Source organism: Drosophila simulans, chromosome 3R, assembly GCF_016746395.2.
Source record: "Drosophila simulans strain w501 chromosome 3R, Prin_Dsim_3.1, whole genome shotgun sequence".
NCBI lineage: Eukaryota > Metazoa > Arthropoda > Insecta > Diptera > Drosophilidae > Drosophila > Drosophila simulans.
Genome location: NC_052523.2, coordinates 12,569,294 through 12,583,395, shown reverse-complemented (window position 1 = coordinate 12,583,395; position 14,102 = coordinate 12,569,294). Strand labels below are relative to the sequence as shown.

General features: G+C 41.3%; 4 protein-coding genes across 6 annotated transcripts; 1 reads left to right on the top strand and 3 right to left on the bottom strand.

Annotated features, from left to right (window-relative positions):
- Positions 1-305: 305 nt before the first annotated feature.
- LOC6728205 lies at positions 306-755 on the bottom strand. The gene has a single exon (XM_002103518.3). It carries the CDS (start codon positions 731-733, stop codon positions 392-394), a length of 342 nt encoding a protein of 113 aa, XP_002103554.1. The 5' UTR covers positions 734-755; the 3' UTR covers positions 306-391.
- A 66-nt stretch (positions 756-821) lies between these two features.
- Positions 822-2,350, bottom strand: LOC27206468 (probable H/ACA ribonucleoprotein complex subunit 1-like protein). The gene is made up of 2 exons (XM_016176788.3): positions 2,252-2,350; positions 822-1,758 (listed from the first exon to the last, which is right to left on the bottom strand). Exon 2 carries the CDS (start codon positions 1,536-1,538, stop codon positions 1,200-1,202), a length of 339 nt encoding a protein of 112 aa, XP_016034843.1. The 5' UTR covers positions 1,539-1,758; positions 2,252-2,350; the 3' UTR covers positions 822-1,199.
- Positions 2,351-4,193: 1,843 nt separating this feature from the next.
- On the bottom strand, positions 4,194-4,855 carry LOC6728203 (glycine-rich cell wall structural protein). 3 transcript variants are annotated; one of them, XM_016176787.2, is made up of 2 exons: positions 4,488-4,855; positions 4,194-4,415 (listed from the first exon to the last, which is right to left on the bottom strand). In XM_016176787.2, exons 1-2 carry the CDS (start codon positions 4,762-4,764, stop codon positions 4,324-4,326), a joined length of 369 nt encoding a protein of 122 aa, XP_016034842.1. In that variant the 5' UTR covers positions 4,765-4,855; the 3' UTR covers positions 4,194-4,323. The 3 variants fall into 3 exon arrangements, with proteins under 3 accessions (XP_016034842.1, XP_039151152.1, XP_002103552.1); XM_039295218.1 differs by having other exon boundaries at positions 4,194-4,460; positions 4,533-4,855; XM_002103516.3 differs by having other exon boundaries at positions 4,194-4,855.
- Positions 4,856-8,307: 3,452 nt separating this feature from the next.
- Positions 8,308-8,925, top strand: LOC6728202 (shematrin-like protein 2). Its single transcript, XM_002103515.4, has one exon. The coding sequence runs from the start codon at positions 8,423-8,425 to the stop codon at positions 8,870-8,872; it is 450 nt and encodes a 149-aa protein (XP_002103551.1). The 5' UTR covers positions 8,308-8,422; the 3' UTR covers positions 8,873-8,925.
- Positions 8,926-14,102: the final 5,177 nt, after the last annotated feature.

Genomic DNA, 14,102 nt, shown 5'->3' with positions numbered 1-14,102 from the left:
GTTCATTCGCTTTTTTCCCACGTAATTAAAACTTGAAACGCATATGAATTAGAAAATAAAACGAACAAAAAAAAGAAGAAAATTAAGGATAAAGAAAGTAGAGAACGGAATAAAATACGAGTACGCGACCCGGAATGGAGTCATTTGAGGTTTCAGAATGACATCCTGTTTCCCGCAGCCTGACATCGTTAACATCGCTGATTAAGTTTTCTTGTCCTGTGCTCAGTCTGCATGTCACTCAACGTGATTTGAAATGAAATTTTTATAATTTCAGCTTCGCCCTTGGGCAAATCCACCCACTCCGATCAACCCTTTTTAGCCACAGTGCTTATATATTTTAATGTTTAACTTTATTAAGTCGACATTGACTGACGTTGAGCACAACATTTGTCTAGCGACCGTAGAAATGTCCACCGAAACCGTAGTTGGCTCCAAATCTGGGATCCTGAAAGTAGTGCCCGTAAGGTTGCACAAAGTAGGGATTTCCATATGGAGCCCCATAATAGGGATTACCGATTGAACCAACATTCCTTCCTCCATAAAATCCAGCGCCAATTCCATAAGCTCCAATCTGACGTCGTATCCGTTCTATAGCTTCATCTGAACTTTTTACTTCATCGGGCTGGAAATGATGTTCATCCTTTTCATCCTGCGACTTATTGTTTTCAGCCACTGCAACTCCAACAATCAGAGCTCCAAATAGTATAACAATGCAGCAAAGAAGTGCACTCATCTTAATTCCATTTAATGAAATAACATTTTTTAAATGCAATCAGCTCTATTTATGGGAATTATCCGTCTTAAGCAGAGTAAACAAGTACTTGCTTTTGGCAATTACAGAAGCGACTTCTTTTGATTTATTTCAAAGCTCTGCCAGTTTGCAACTTATCATTAGAAATCTAGATTTGTCTTTTTAAAAAGAGTTATAAATTTAATATTTAAACTTGGCCGCAGATAAAGTGCTCTTTCTATTTTATGAACATTTCCAGAGATTTTCATATACCGCTTTCGTTTAACGCCCATAATATTTAATACAGCTGAGCACTTCTTGCCATGGATATATAAAAAAAAAGAGTACTTCCCCCATAAAAACTGGTTCTGCACTTGGTAGGATAATGAGAGCAGCAGCTCGTGTTGATTTATTAGTAGCTAATCCTGGTCTGATCGTATCACATATATGCACATTAAATTAATAACACCTAGCCGTAGAAGGGGCCGCCGAAGAAGGGCGGTGGCGGTGGGTAGAATCCACCGAATCCACCGCCACCGAAACCGGGTCTCCGGAATCCACCGCCGCCTCGCCTTCCGCCAAATCCGCCGAATCCGCCGCGTCCTCTGCCGAATCCTCCACGGCCGAATCCAAATTGCCTGGCCAGGCGAACAGCCGGCATCTCCTGCTGCTCCTCCGCCTGATTTACATCCGCCAGAGTCAGTTGCTGTACATCCTCATCCGCCTGGGGGGCCGTCGTCCCCGACTTTGCCAGCAGGACCAGTAGGCCGGCACTTAGCACTAATAGATTCAGGTGGTAAATGCGCATCGTTCCGTCTCCGTTGTCTTGTTCACCCAATGTTCTAACTATGGTCGAGCTGATCCCCCGCCTGGTCTCTTTATATAGCTTTCGACCTGACCGCGATGACGTCGGAGTTCTAAACGAGTTCTGTGTGCCGACGACCTCCAGCAATTAAATTTCCTGAGCATAATCAAATGGCGAAGAAAACCCCCGACTCTCAAGAGCCCCCAGCTGAAATTGTAAACAACTGGGTGGAAAAAAGAAAGAAAATAAAAACATCATTTCTACGCAGTTCGAGCAACCTGTTTTGGGTTTTACCCACTCATTTTCTCACCTCATTCGCCACCAATTATGTTCTATGAAAATGAGAATAACAAACTTGATAAGCCAATTTATAAGTTTCCGATTTCAAAATTATTGCTCAATTAGTAAGAGCAAAATAAGCTGGCTTTAATATTTTTTTTTAATTTTAAAATAAAACGCTGTTCAAGTGCATATGTGCATTGAATGTTTTCAAATTTCCAAATAAAACTAAAATTAGCATTAATTGTGATAACCCTAATCAAGAGCATAATAATGATATATACGTTCCTGTTTCATGAGTAACAGGTATAAATAACTAAGAAGTTGAGATGAAATCATAACTTTACTACGTAAATTAATATTTCTAGAAAAAGACCTGTATCTTGTGATATTCTCTTTGGAACTCTGCTATTGTTTGAATTACTTAGAAAGCTTACCTGCAAATTTAATTAGAACTAATCACAAATGTTCCGCAGAATTGGCAAAATTATACTATACAATCTCAAATCAAAATGTGCCGTCATTTGGATGACGGGAGCAGAAAAGGTATGGCGTCTGAAATCCAATTACCAACACAAACACAAGTTGCACATATGGGTAATTTCATTTGCCGACATCTAATGCTCATTAAGAGATTTCTTAAGTGCGGGCCACATGTGAGTTGTTTACAATTCAGAAATGCCGCCCCAAGCGACATGCCATCCCCTTCCTTTGCCAACCAAAAACGATACGTATTTATAAGCCATAAATAACGTGTAAACGAAAAAGCCGCCACAAACAACAAGTATACGCCCAGTGGGCCAACAAATCGGGCTCAGCATCTCTCTGGTGGCGACACCAGCAATAACAACATAAGCAACAGCAGCGGTAGTAACAACATCGCGGCCAAATTATAAGGCTATAAAAGGCAATAAAAAACTTTGCGATATCAAATTACAACGCCCTCATAAAGTTATAAAAGTTTCAAGCGTATCCAAACGCACAGCACGTTTTTCACGTCACGCCCCTTCTCACAATTCTCCATCTTTTTCTGGCATCTCGATTTTCCCTTCTGGTCCAGGCCTAATATTTTCAATAACAAATCAATCAGCTGCGGCTGCTGCCGCGACGGTCAACAAGGATAATCAGTTCGAACGGCTTTTCCGGCCATCGGCCCACTTTTCCCGCATTTTCCCATCGCTTGCTGCCAGCTGCTTGGGCGTTGCCACCCCCCTCCCGGGTGGGCGGTCCATCGGAAAAGTGGGCGGTTGTGTATCCGAAGGTGCCGTAGATTTATTGAGACACGATTTCGATAAGAACGGCTCCGCCAAAATGGCCAAAAAGCAGAGGGAGTCGTAGTAAACAGGAAATCATCGAAAAGGCAATACTCTAAAAGCTGTAATTGTGCAGTAACTGTAAAAGTTACATAAATACTATTTTTCAATTTTTAAAATATTTAACAATGACATCATAACTGAAAAATATCTCAGCTTTAAAATGACTCTTCAATTGTGTAACTAGCAGTTTATCCAACTAAATTTTTAGTTTATTTGCACTAAAACTCTTAATCTTAAGCTGTTAAATTCCTTAAACCCCAACTATGCAAAGTCATTAAAGCGCTGGGAAAAAAAGGGAAAAGTCAACTTTTAACAAAGTTCCCAAAGTATACCGTGAAAGTGTAGACAAAGCCTTTTACAAGACTGCGTTCTAGTAACAAGAAATTTTTCACGAGCCAGAAAAAATGAAAAAAAAAGTGATGGGGCAACGAGAAAAAAACGAAAACTTTTATCAATGTTGGCGTATGACCCTTGTATGAGTGGGTGGGCCTTTGGAATGGTTGGGTGGTTGGGTTGGTTGGTTGGCTTCACTTTGCGCAGAGGTCAAGGGATAACAAAAGGCGTAAATTTAAAGCCAAGTTAATTTTTTAACAATAAAAGAGGGCGCTTGTCAAAGGGGAAATTTTACAGCAAGCGTTTAATCTTAAACGACTTTCGCCATCCAACGCGATTGGCAAGTTAGATAGCAAACGCCAGTGGCAGCAGCCGAAGCAAAGTTTCAATGGACTGCTTTGTTATAAGTAGGAAAAAGCAAACAAACCGTGAACGAACGAATTAAATGCTGATTTACAGGCCAAGAAAAAAATGATCAAATTTATCTTCATTTTTATACGTATACTTGGTACTTGTACTTTAAATAGATCTGCCCGATTAAAAGAGTGGAAGTTTGAAGCCTCCAGAGCTTAAATGCTGTAGCATACTTTTAAGCAGCTTCTTATTTTAGCTTTGATTGCTTAAAAACATGCTGTTTCCTTTTATTTCATTTTTTCTAGTGCATTCACAAACAACATTTAAGCCTGAAGACCTATGCCAATCACTGAAAGCCATGCAAATGACAAGGAAATTAAGTGAATCAAAGACGAGGGGCAAATGTATTTCGAACTTAATTAGAGCGTGCTTGATTGCACTTTGATTTCAAAGTCTATTTCTAGCGGGTTATGCTAAGTCAGTCACAGATGATTGCTGCTTGGTTTCTAGCCTCGAAAACCGCCAGCTCCTCCGAAGCCGCCTCCCGGACCGCCAAAGCCGCCACCTGGACGTCCTCCAAAGCCACCGCCTCCGAAACCTCCTTGACCGCCTGGACCTCCGAAACCTCCTTGACCGCCTGGACCTCCGAAACCTCCTTGACCTCCGAAACCTCCTTGACCGCCTGGACCTCCGAAACCTCCTTGACCGCCTGGACCTCCGAATCCGCCGCCTGGACGTCCTCCAAAACCGCCTCCCGGACCGCCAAAGCCGCCGCCTGGACTTCCTCCAAAGCCACCGCCAAACTGGCGAGCTTGACGTTCTGCCACCGGAGCCTGGACACCTGCATCCACATCCAGAAGTTGCGCCGCCACAGGATCATATGTGGCTGCTGATGAGCCGGCGACCAGGAGAATGGTCGCCAGGGCAAGGCAAACAAATGTGCGCATTTTCGAGGAAACTTCTGCTACTAATCACCGGCAAAGTTTCGATGGATTCTACGAAGTCTCTGCTCTGCGGCCGGTCAATTTATATGATTCGCAACTTATCGACTGGCAATGGGGCAGCGAATAAAAGTAGAAGTGGTTCGACTGGGCGCGGAACATCAAAGTTGTGAGTGTTACGCCAGAACTGAAATGAATACAACGAGCAGAGCGATTCGTATTAACTGTCTGGCTAAGCGCTATGAGCAACAACAATAAAGCTGCTCCATAATAATAACCAAAACCTATTAGGCAACAGAAACAGAGGCAAACTTTTTGGCAAACACCCCACCGAATGTATAGACGAAGGGGGAAAGTCTGAAGTGGCCAGCCGGTTCAGGATGGGCTTTCTCCGGACGACTATATTCAAATGCGCAAAACATTCAAGTTTCTTTGGCCCGCACAGCAAAACAGATCGATGGACAAGTGGCCAAGTCTAGATGGGAAGCACCTCTCAAGTGGGCCTCTCCATTCATCTTTCGTTTGTCCGATTTCGTAAGGCTTTTCATAGCGGGAAGTTTGGGATTTTGTTTTGTTTGTTTGTTTGACTTAATTAAAATCTAAGGGTAAACAGTCGACGCAACTGGTTGTTATTTAAATGTCATCAATGTTGTCGGTTTCGTTTTTGGCCAACCCACTGACTCATATCGGTTATTAGCTTGCTCAGTGGTTAACACATTTTAAGATCTGGTTTGGTCATTGTTAATCTAGATTTAGCACTTCATTTAAAAGAATATAAATAGTATATAAGTATTTATTACCATTTACAAAACAAAGGAACTCTGCTATAACTAACAATACAAGTGTACTTTATAGTACAAGTGTGAATGTTATTATTAAAAACCCAATTTAATAGGCTTATAAGCGGAAAAATCCTAATTTATAAAATTCTCAGAAATTATACTTACTCAGTATAAATAGAAAGCCAGTTTATTGTTGATCTTCAAAACAAATTTGAGGCAGACGCGTTATCTTACATAACGAAAAATGGTGAAACAGGTTTTGTATTTAAAGCAGAGGAAACCATCAGCTTATTATATATATTTTATTATTTGTAATAAATTTATTGGCTGGAATATTTTTAAAAATGCTTACAGCACGTTAATTAACCTGGCCAATTATATAATAAATGTAAACCAACAATTTGTATCACTTACTAAGGAAATAAAAACCAAGATACAAGTGCGGAGCAGAAAACTTTTAATTCAATTATGCACTCAAAGTGTCTGTTAAAATAAATCTGCTACGGCTGAAACTTATATATTAAACTGATTTGCTGTCTGACCTGTCATCCGTCAATTGCCGACCATCAGTTGAGTTCAGCTCAGTTCAACGGGGGGATAAGTTAGAATGAAGAAAATGACAGGACTGCCTACGTTTTTCACAACATTATAGCCATCCTTCTGCGACGAGGCAAAACTTTGTGTTTGAACTTTTAAAGAAGTAACAAACAAAATGCAAGCAAGAAAATATTAAAAACTTTTAAGGGGGACTCGCATTAAAAAAGATTCGCCTTGCTTAAACAGGTAAAAAAAAACATCTAGAATGGCACGTGATTTAATGTTTATTAGCTCTTTTTAGTTTGTCAACTTTTTTCATATCAACTAATTAGAATGTCATCGTTATCACCATCAAAAACTATTCAGCTTTCAAAACTAATATCACTTATTTATACCGTTTGAGACGTATTTTCAAGTTCTTATTCAAGGTCGTTTAATTTTCCTATCAAAAGCATTAATAAGCTACAACATTTAAACAACCATGAACCTGGTCTACCTGAAATTTATGGAATTTTATGGCCAAAAACCTGAACACCTGGCCAATGTAAATCAGTAATTCTACTAATCGTCTTCCGGTGAGTTTGGTGGCAGGTAGAATTTTGAGGGTTAAATGTTTGCCTGGCCTTTCTGAAAGTTTTCGGCTCCCTTTTTCCTACTTCCACTGATTATGACAGTCATAGTCAAAATACTTTTTCGCTGGTTTGTCGGTGGTCGAGTAAAAAGTGTATTTTTAATTTATGCCGCATCTGAAATTTCCTTTTTTTATCTCTCATTGAGTTGTTCTCGTTGCAGTCAATCTCTCTCTCTTGGTGAAAATTTATGCGGAAGTTTATGCCATCCAGTGAATTTTGTAAGCGGAGTGGAGGTCGGCAAAATGTGCATCATTTTGACGTTGACATCGTTAATTGACCCAGTTTCCTGGACTGGACTAAAAGCGTTTAAATTTGAATAAGCAAATTTTTGGCAGCGAAATGGAGCTGGCGATGGAGAATGCTTCGCGTTTTGCATAAATGAATGAAAATGCCGCAGCTACACACACAGCTAAGGATTAGACAGCGGATTTAACCGAAATAACACATGCGCCGAAAACCGCAATAAACCAATTGAGAGCTATTCAAGCCGTCTATAGAGCCATCGAGCATTGTTAATGGCCGGCCCGCGCTCATAAAACAAACAGCGAAGCCAAACAGCAGCAAACAGGCCAACAACCAAACAGGCCGGCAAACTGGCAAACTCGCAAACTGGCCAAACTCGGCAAACAACAAGAGCAACAGCTAACAGCAATTCACACTTACGCACCCCGAAGTGGAAGGCGTCTGCCGAAAGTCTGGGAATGGGAATGGGAATGGTATGGAGTGGGTATGGGAATGGGAGTCGTAGTGGGAGTGGGTCTGGGCCTGGTCAATAGCATAACTAACCTTCAAATGAAATTAGTACATTTACACAGCTTACCTGACCGCAGAAGCAGTGCGGCCAACTTGGCTATTAAGTCGCCAAAGTTTCAAGCCTAATTGTGTGCAAAAGTATGCAACAAATTTGTATTAGTTCCGAAATGTAATGAGTAATTGCTGTGATGTGCATACTTTTAAACATTTTTTAACTTAACTTCGACTTAAAAAGAATACAATTAATAAAAATATCTCATAAATAAGTGAAAAAGTAGCCACGAATTTTAGGTGTTTCAATATCTAATGGATATAAGCCGAAAAATATAAAAGCTTAGCACACTTTTAGATAGCTTTAGCGTAATTTTAAAACCCTTCTCGTTTTAAATAAGATTAAATCTTATTTTAAACATTTTATTAAAACTTCAGTTATTACCAACACTCGCTACATAAATGCCAAATTTGTTATAAATTTGTAAATTTTATTTACCCACTTACTGTAATCCGAAATGGCCAACACTGGCCAGAAGTTGGTGCCGCCGCAAAGTGAAATGTTTTGCTCTTTAAACTGGCTGCCATTCGATTTCATGAGCGCCACTTAGCATGCCACCAAAAAATTCCCGGTCGCAAGCATATGAATTGGCTTTTTGTTCCCTTTTGCCGCTGTGGCAATGGAGGCTGGGGCATCGTACTCGCATATTTTAATAGTTTGTTTTATGGCACTTACATTAGCATCTAATTTCTGCTAACAAGCGGCCGCAAAAAGCCAAACAAATGAACAAACAAACGAACAAACAGGGCGAAACAAAAGTTTCCATTTTATGCCAAAAGTTCTAGGCTATAAAGACACCGGTCGCGAGTTGGCCAGGTCACAGTTAGCAAACGGAGTGCGCGGAGCAATCATAAAGCCACTGATAAAGTCAAGCGACCAGTAAAGCAGTTCAAGGAGCCATAAGGATAATGCGTAGCTGGTTTTTATTTGGATTATATGCGCTGCTAATCGCCGCAACAGTTGGCCAACCGCTGCAGCAAAATGAGTCCGGAAAAAACGAGGATAGCGAAAGGAGCGAGCGAGTGAGTCGCCAAATTCCCTATTTGGGTGGCTACGGAGGATATGGCAGTGGCTACGGAGGATATGGAGGTGGCTACGGAGGCTATGGAGGATACGGCGGCTATGGAGGCTATGGAGGACTCGGCGGATATGGGGGATACGGGGGCTATGGAAGCTACGGCGGCATACGCTCCTCACTTTATCCCTACGGCAATCTGTATGGCGCCAGCGGCTTGGGACTGGCGGGCGGATATTATGGTCGTCCTTATGGTTATGGCGGTGGCTATAATATTGGATATCCGGCCATTGGCGGCTTCGGTGCCACCGGCGGCGGCATCTTTGGTGTTAGTCCATTCTAACCATTCGCTTAAGTGGATATACGAAATAATAAAACCAAAACGAAAAACTAAAATCCTTGGTAAAACTTATACAAATATGCAGGGGAGGTCGAGGTCTGTGGCTAAATAAGCTGGGATTACCTAATGATCCCTCAGCTGGCCATTTGACATGGTAATGTGATTGTGGTCGATTGGGGAAAAATGCAAAAAATACAAAATTTGCTTTACAGATTGACCTAAATAAGAGATTGCTGCCGAAGTTAAGGGGTAATAACTATAAATTTTTAGAATATTTCAGGTAGAAACAATTCCAGGGATTACTCAATACTTCAGACTTCACTCCACAACACTAGCGAAAACAGAAAGATTTAAGATGATAGCACATTTCAAAGGATTAGCCAGCTCTTCTAAAATTAAAAGCCCCTACTCTCTTAAACGATACGATATTCCCAGTAGTCAACTGTTTCACTTTGATGGCCCCAAGATATGGCTGTTTATTTGCTCGAGTGTCCAGTCGCTTCTTTGAAGCAATTCAAAACGATTATCGCCTTCATTCATTAAAATCTAGCGTGGCTTACCATATTATTTACACAGCTCTGCGTTAACCAGAGCTCAATCATTTACATTTAGTGGAAGGGGGGGGGCGGCTTAAGCAAATAGAGAGATTTTGCAGACAGGAAGAGCTCACTTCTTTTTAGATTTTAATTGCCGATAGTGTAAGTAAGCACTATGCTGACATGCCACACCGCAAAAGCAACACACTCTACACTCGCAGGCCAGTCGAGCGAAGTGTCCGAGTGCCGTTTAATTAGTGTGTGACTTTTAAACGACTTGCGTTGCACATACGCCCCGTTGCGCACGCTTTCGCTCAGTGTAGACAAACACACACACAGCCACACATGTGTAAGTTGGTCGGAGTTGGTTGCAAGAGCGTACGCAAACAGAAAAACAAGCAACAGGACATCGAAGACACACACACAGAGACACACGGAGAAAGGCGAAGAAAATGGGGGGAAAATGTCCGATGTCCGATGTGCGATGCCCTAACGAGCTACGTGAGCATGAATTATTATTTCAATTAACAGGAACGAAAAACGACAAGGACTGCAGTGGGCCAATAAAGTCATCACTATTTGCATGCGCCGCATGTTGGGAATCCTTAATAATTCACAATGGCATGCCGTCAACTAATTGTGGTGTTTGGGCTTCTTAGTTGACTTTGTAATTGCAGTAATTGAGCATAAATTAATAATCATTTGCTCCTAATGACTCCCTGCATTCCAAATAATAATGCCCTGCTAACGGCCATCAAATTGATTTTGGTTACGTATTTTATTATTGTTTCAATGCGAATTTGGTTATGATAAATGCAAAAATAATATTTGCATTGACCTTTTACATATATGACACAATTGATTAAAACTATTTGCTCTTGATATGTCATTTTATTAGCTTCTGATTTTTGTCATTACATTTTGAATCACTATAAGTATTTTAAAAACCATCATCATACTAAACTGAAATTTAAGAACAAACTGAAGGCTTAACCTTGATAGTCCTCATTAGTTTCAAATTTAAAAATATTTAAGCACATTCCACACATAACCCTTGAATATTCCTAGGCAAATGGGATGATCTAGCTTATGTACCCCACTCTTTTAAACGACTCATCGTTTGACAACTTGGCTTTCACAATCCGCATCCGTTGACAAATACGGCATGTGTCCGCTTGTCTTTCATCCTCTTCGGGGAAACTCTGATTGCGCTTCTACTTGGTGCCGATTATCTTTTAATGTCTCTTCAGGCACTAGCCAGGGGTACTTTTTTTTTTTTCTTTCTAGAGCGGCGAAGGATTCTGGGAACACTGGAACCGCCATTCATTCAATCCTGGCTGCACTGCTGTTGCTGCTTTATATGCGCTCGCCACTCCTTTCAGTGGGCTTCGCTTTTGATTTGGCCAACGCTTTTGCCAATTGCACTCGAAATTGCTGCAGCAGCGGCGCTGTGTTTAAAATGGCAATCAGATAACACCTTCCTTTTTAGCCATATTCCACTCTATACCTCCATTCAGAGCCAGATGGTGCGGTTGCCGTGGCTGCCTGCCTGCCAGCCTGAATTGAAAACTTATATATATTTGCTTTTTATGCGTAGTTCGGTCGTGGGAACGAGTATGCTAAACTAAACTAAACTGACTGACTGACTAGAGGCAGTGGGCCAGAATGGGTTGCCAGTTGGCATAAGCTTTATACATTTTTACGCTTTGTGGCCCCCGCAATGTGTGTGTGTGTGTATTTGCATGTGTATCAGCTCAAAGTAGCGTGAAATAAAAAAACGTCGACACTTGAGACCGAAGCCTTTGAGTGCTGCCAGTGTTTATATAAATTTATATGTATATACATATATAAATGTACGTATATTGGTGTGGCACAGTCCTGCCGCGTTGAAGCGTAAAAAAAAGTAGATGAAAATAAAAATACAACAAGATGATGGCCGGCAAAAAGCACAGCTATAGCCGCAGAAAGAGAGCTAGTTTTGCGAAAAGGACCTGGTGCGGAAATTGAAATCTCTATGGCGAGTGCTCCAGGATTTGTCCATCAAAGTGGCAGCCTAAGAAAGGCACACTAAGGTTCTCAAACGGATGACCACACAAAGCAAAGGATGCAGTGCGAGAAAAGGACATGCATGCAGATGTAGCTCATATGCTAAACTTGTTGGAAAATAACTAAATATGATTTAAAGATTTTGATTTCATTTCTAAATAACTCTGCTTTCTTCTGGTAACCTTATAGATTTATATAAAAAGAAAAAAACCGCAGAAGAGAGCAGTATTTTCCCTGAGTGCCGAACCCAATTGAAAGGTAGCAGGAACTTGAGTCGGGTGCAGGTGAGGCTGTGGTTGGGCCGCAACCGAAATACCTTTGCACCTTCGCACCCTTTCATCAGCAAAGTGGCCGGAGCAACAGTTGTGCCCATGTAGTTTTCAAAAGGAATAAGGACGTCGGCCTAAAGGGGAGGGATTTGGGTACCATCTCCTGGGCGGATGTACGACGACCGCAAGCTCCTAGCCAAACAGTTTAAAGCGCATTAAACTTATCAGATGGCCAAGGCGTCCAAACGACCAACCTACGGACCATTGGCTATGTACACAGCTCGCAGCTCTCGCTGTGATAAGAGCCACTTGGCCTATCAATGCATTTTAAACGAGAGCCTCGTAAGCCAGACTAATGACAAATTAATATTAACAAAGCAATCTGCTGATGCTGCTGCTACTCTTGTGTCCCCGCAACAAAACCGAGAACAACAAATGCCAGGGGCCGGGTCGCTCTGATTTGCCTGGAATGTTACTTAATTGGAACTTAATGTCCCTCGAATTGTTTACAAACACGAGCAACGCAGAGGGAAGCAAATCGGTTGGGGGCAAATCGGTTGGTTTGTCCGCACGCAAAAAGAGGAGTGAGCGGACAGGACAACGGACAACGGACAGGACATCGGCGGAGAAACGGTCTTTAGATAAAGCAAAGTGGCGACAGCTCTGAGCAACACTTCAAAATGAGAGCCAAGCGGGGTGAAAGTGAAAGAAAAATGCGTTTTAAAGTGACACTTGATGTAGGTAATGTGACAGCCCTACAAGCAAAGGCAGAAGAAGCGAAACAAAATGGCATAAAATCGTATAAAACGATACAAAAGTACGCCGGGCACTGAAATTTATAATAGTGGACCTTAAAATGCCCTGTGATTTATTTTTTAATTCAATAAAATTCAAACAGAGTTTCTTGTATATTTAAATGTGAGCAAAAAGTAAAGGCTGATTTCAAAAGTAACATTTTTAAACCTTTCAAACTTGATTCTTGATTAAAATACATTGAGCACAAATAACACTTTGTTGCATAATTTTGCCAATAATAATGTTAACATTTTCCCTCTTAAAATGAAAATGCTGAGAATTCAGTATGTGATTTATGCGACATAAGCACATTGCTTGGATTGGGGAGCCCCTTTTCCGTTTCGCGTTTCCCGGCCGGGACTTTAATTTGCTCACTCCATTGCGCCAGACATCGGGAGCAGGAGACGAGTCCGCTGGCCGGCGGACATTATCTTAAGAGGAGCAGCCACCACCATCCCGGATCCCTTCGACAATAAGTCCTGCGTCGCGTCCAGCGTTGACAGCTGTTACAGCTGCAGAAATATGCAAATTGGAAGGCGTTTTAATAGATAAAGAGCACAGGCAGCGTGCCGCGGCGACGGCGAGCGAGTGCCACGCAGGACACTCGACGAAAAAGGACCGACCCGGCACACAATGGGCAATGGCGTGGCGAAAATGTTGGAAAACGCGCGGCTAAGTGGAAGGCAGCCATAATAATGGCTTTTGTTGCATATTGTGAAGTTAAATGCGAAAAGCTTATAATCTCATTTCACCAAAAGGGAGCTGAAGCGTTTTAGATTCATTTCGGGCTCCCCAGAAAGCCAATTCTTATTAGTTAATATAGCAAAATGGAGCAAATTAAATTAGATTTTGTAAATAACATTATATGAATAACAAAAATTCAGTGTTAACAAATTACTTCTGTAGGAGCGAGTTTTGAATTTTGATTAATAGTTCGTTGCACTTTCAAACACTTTGATTGGTGATTTTTCTGCTGTTTTTGATTTTTTGCAATTCAATTAGTTAACTTATTTTACTTTCCACATAAAACTGTCGTTGCTGTGGCCTTTTCTTAATATTAATACATATAATATAATAATTGTTCAATTAATTATTAAGCTCGAAAGTATTTGAATGCGCACATAAATACAAATATTTAAACTGAATATGCAAAAAGTGAAAATACAATGTAAAATTGTGATATTTCTCTCTGGAAACAGCAATGTGCTGAAAAATGAGGTGGTCACCGAGTACGCCCACTTCGCCACCTGGCTATTCGACGGGGAATGTGTCCTTTAACGCGGTTCCAACTTAAAATGCAAAATACAAACCCGAGGGTTCGACGGCTCCAAGTTGCGTTGTCATGCCCACGACGACGACGAATGTCCTGGCTGGCTGGGGTGCTCCGTTGTCCATCCGATTGGCAGGATCCAATCCTGTTGCGCGCCTTTTTGTTGTTAGCTACCCGGCATTTGTTTTTCCGCGGCGCCCTTTTTTTCCGTGCCGTATTTTTCCATGCCCGGGACCTTAACACTAAATTGACTTTTAATGCAAAATAAACCAAAATAATGTATTGCGTAATTTTCTTTAAAGAATTTTTACATTAGC

What these genes read in the sequence shown, in the direction of transcription:
- LOC6728205 (XM_002103518.3), bottom strand. Translation starts at nt 733, where the DNA reads ATGAGTGCACTTCTTTGCTGCATTGTTATACTATTTGGAGCTCTGATT.
- LOC27206468 (XM_016176788.3), bottom strand. Translation starts at nt 1,538, where the DNA reads ATGCGCATTTACCACCTGAATCTATTAGTGCTAAGTGCCGGCCTACTG.
- LOC6728203 (XM_002103516.3), bottom strand. Translation starts at nt 4,764, where the DNA reads ATGCGCACATTTGTTTGCCTTGCCCTGGCGACCATTCTCCTGGTCGCC.
- LOC6728202 (XM_002103515.4), top strand. Translation starts at nt 8,423, where the DNA reads ATGCGTAGCTGGTTTTTATTTGGATTATATGCGCTGCTAATCGCCGCA.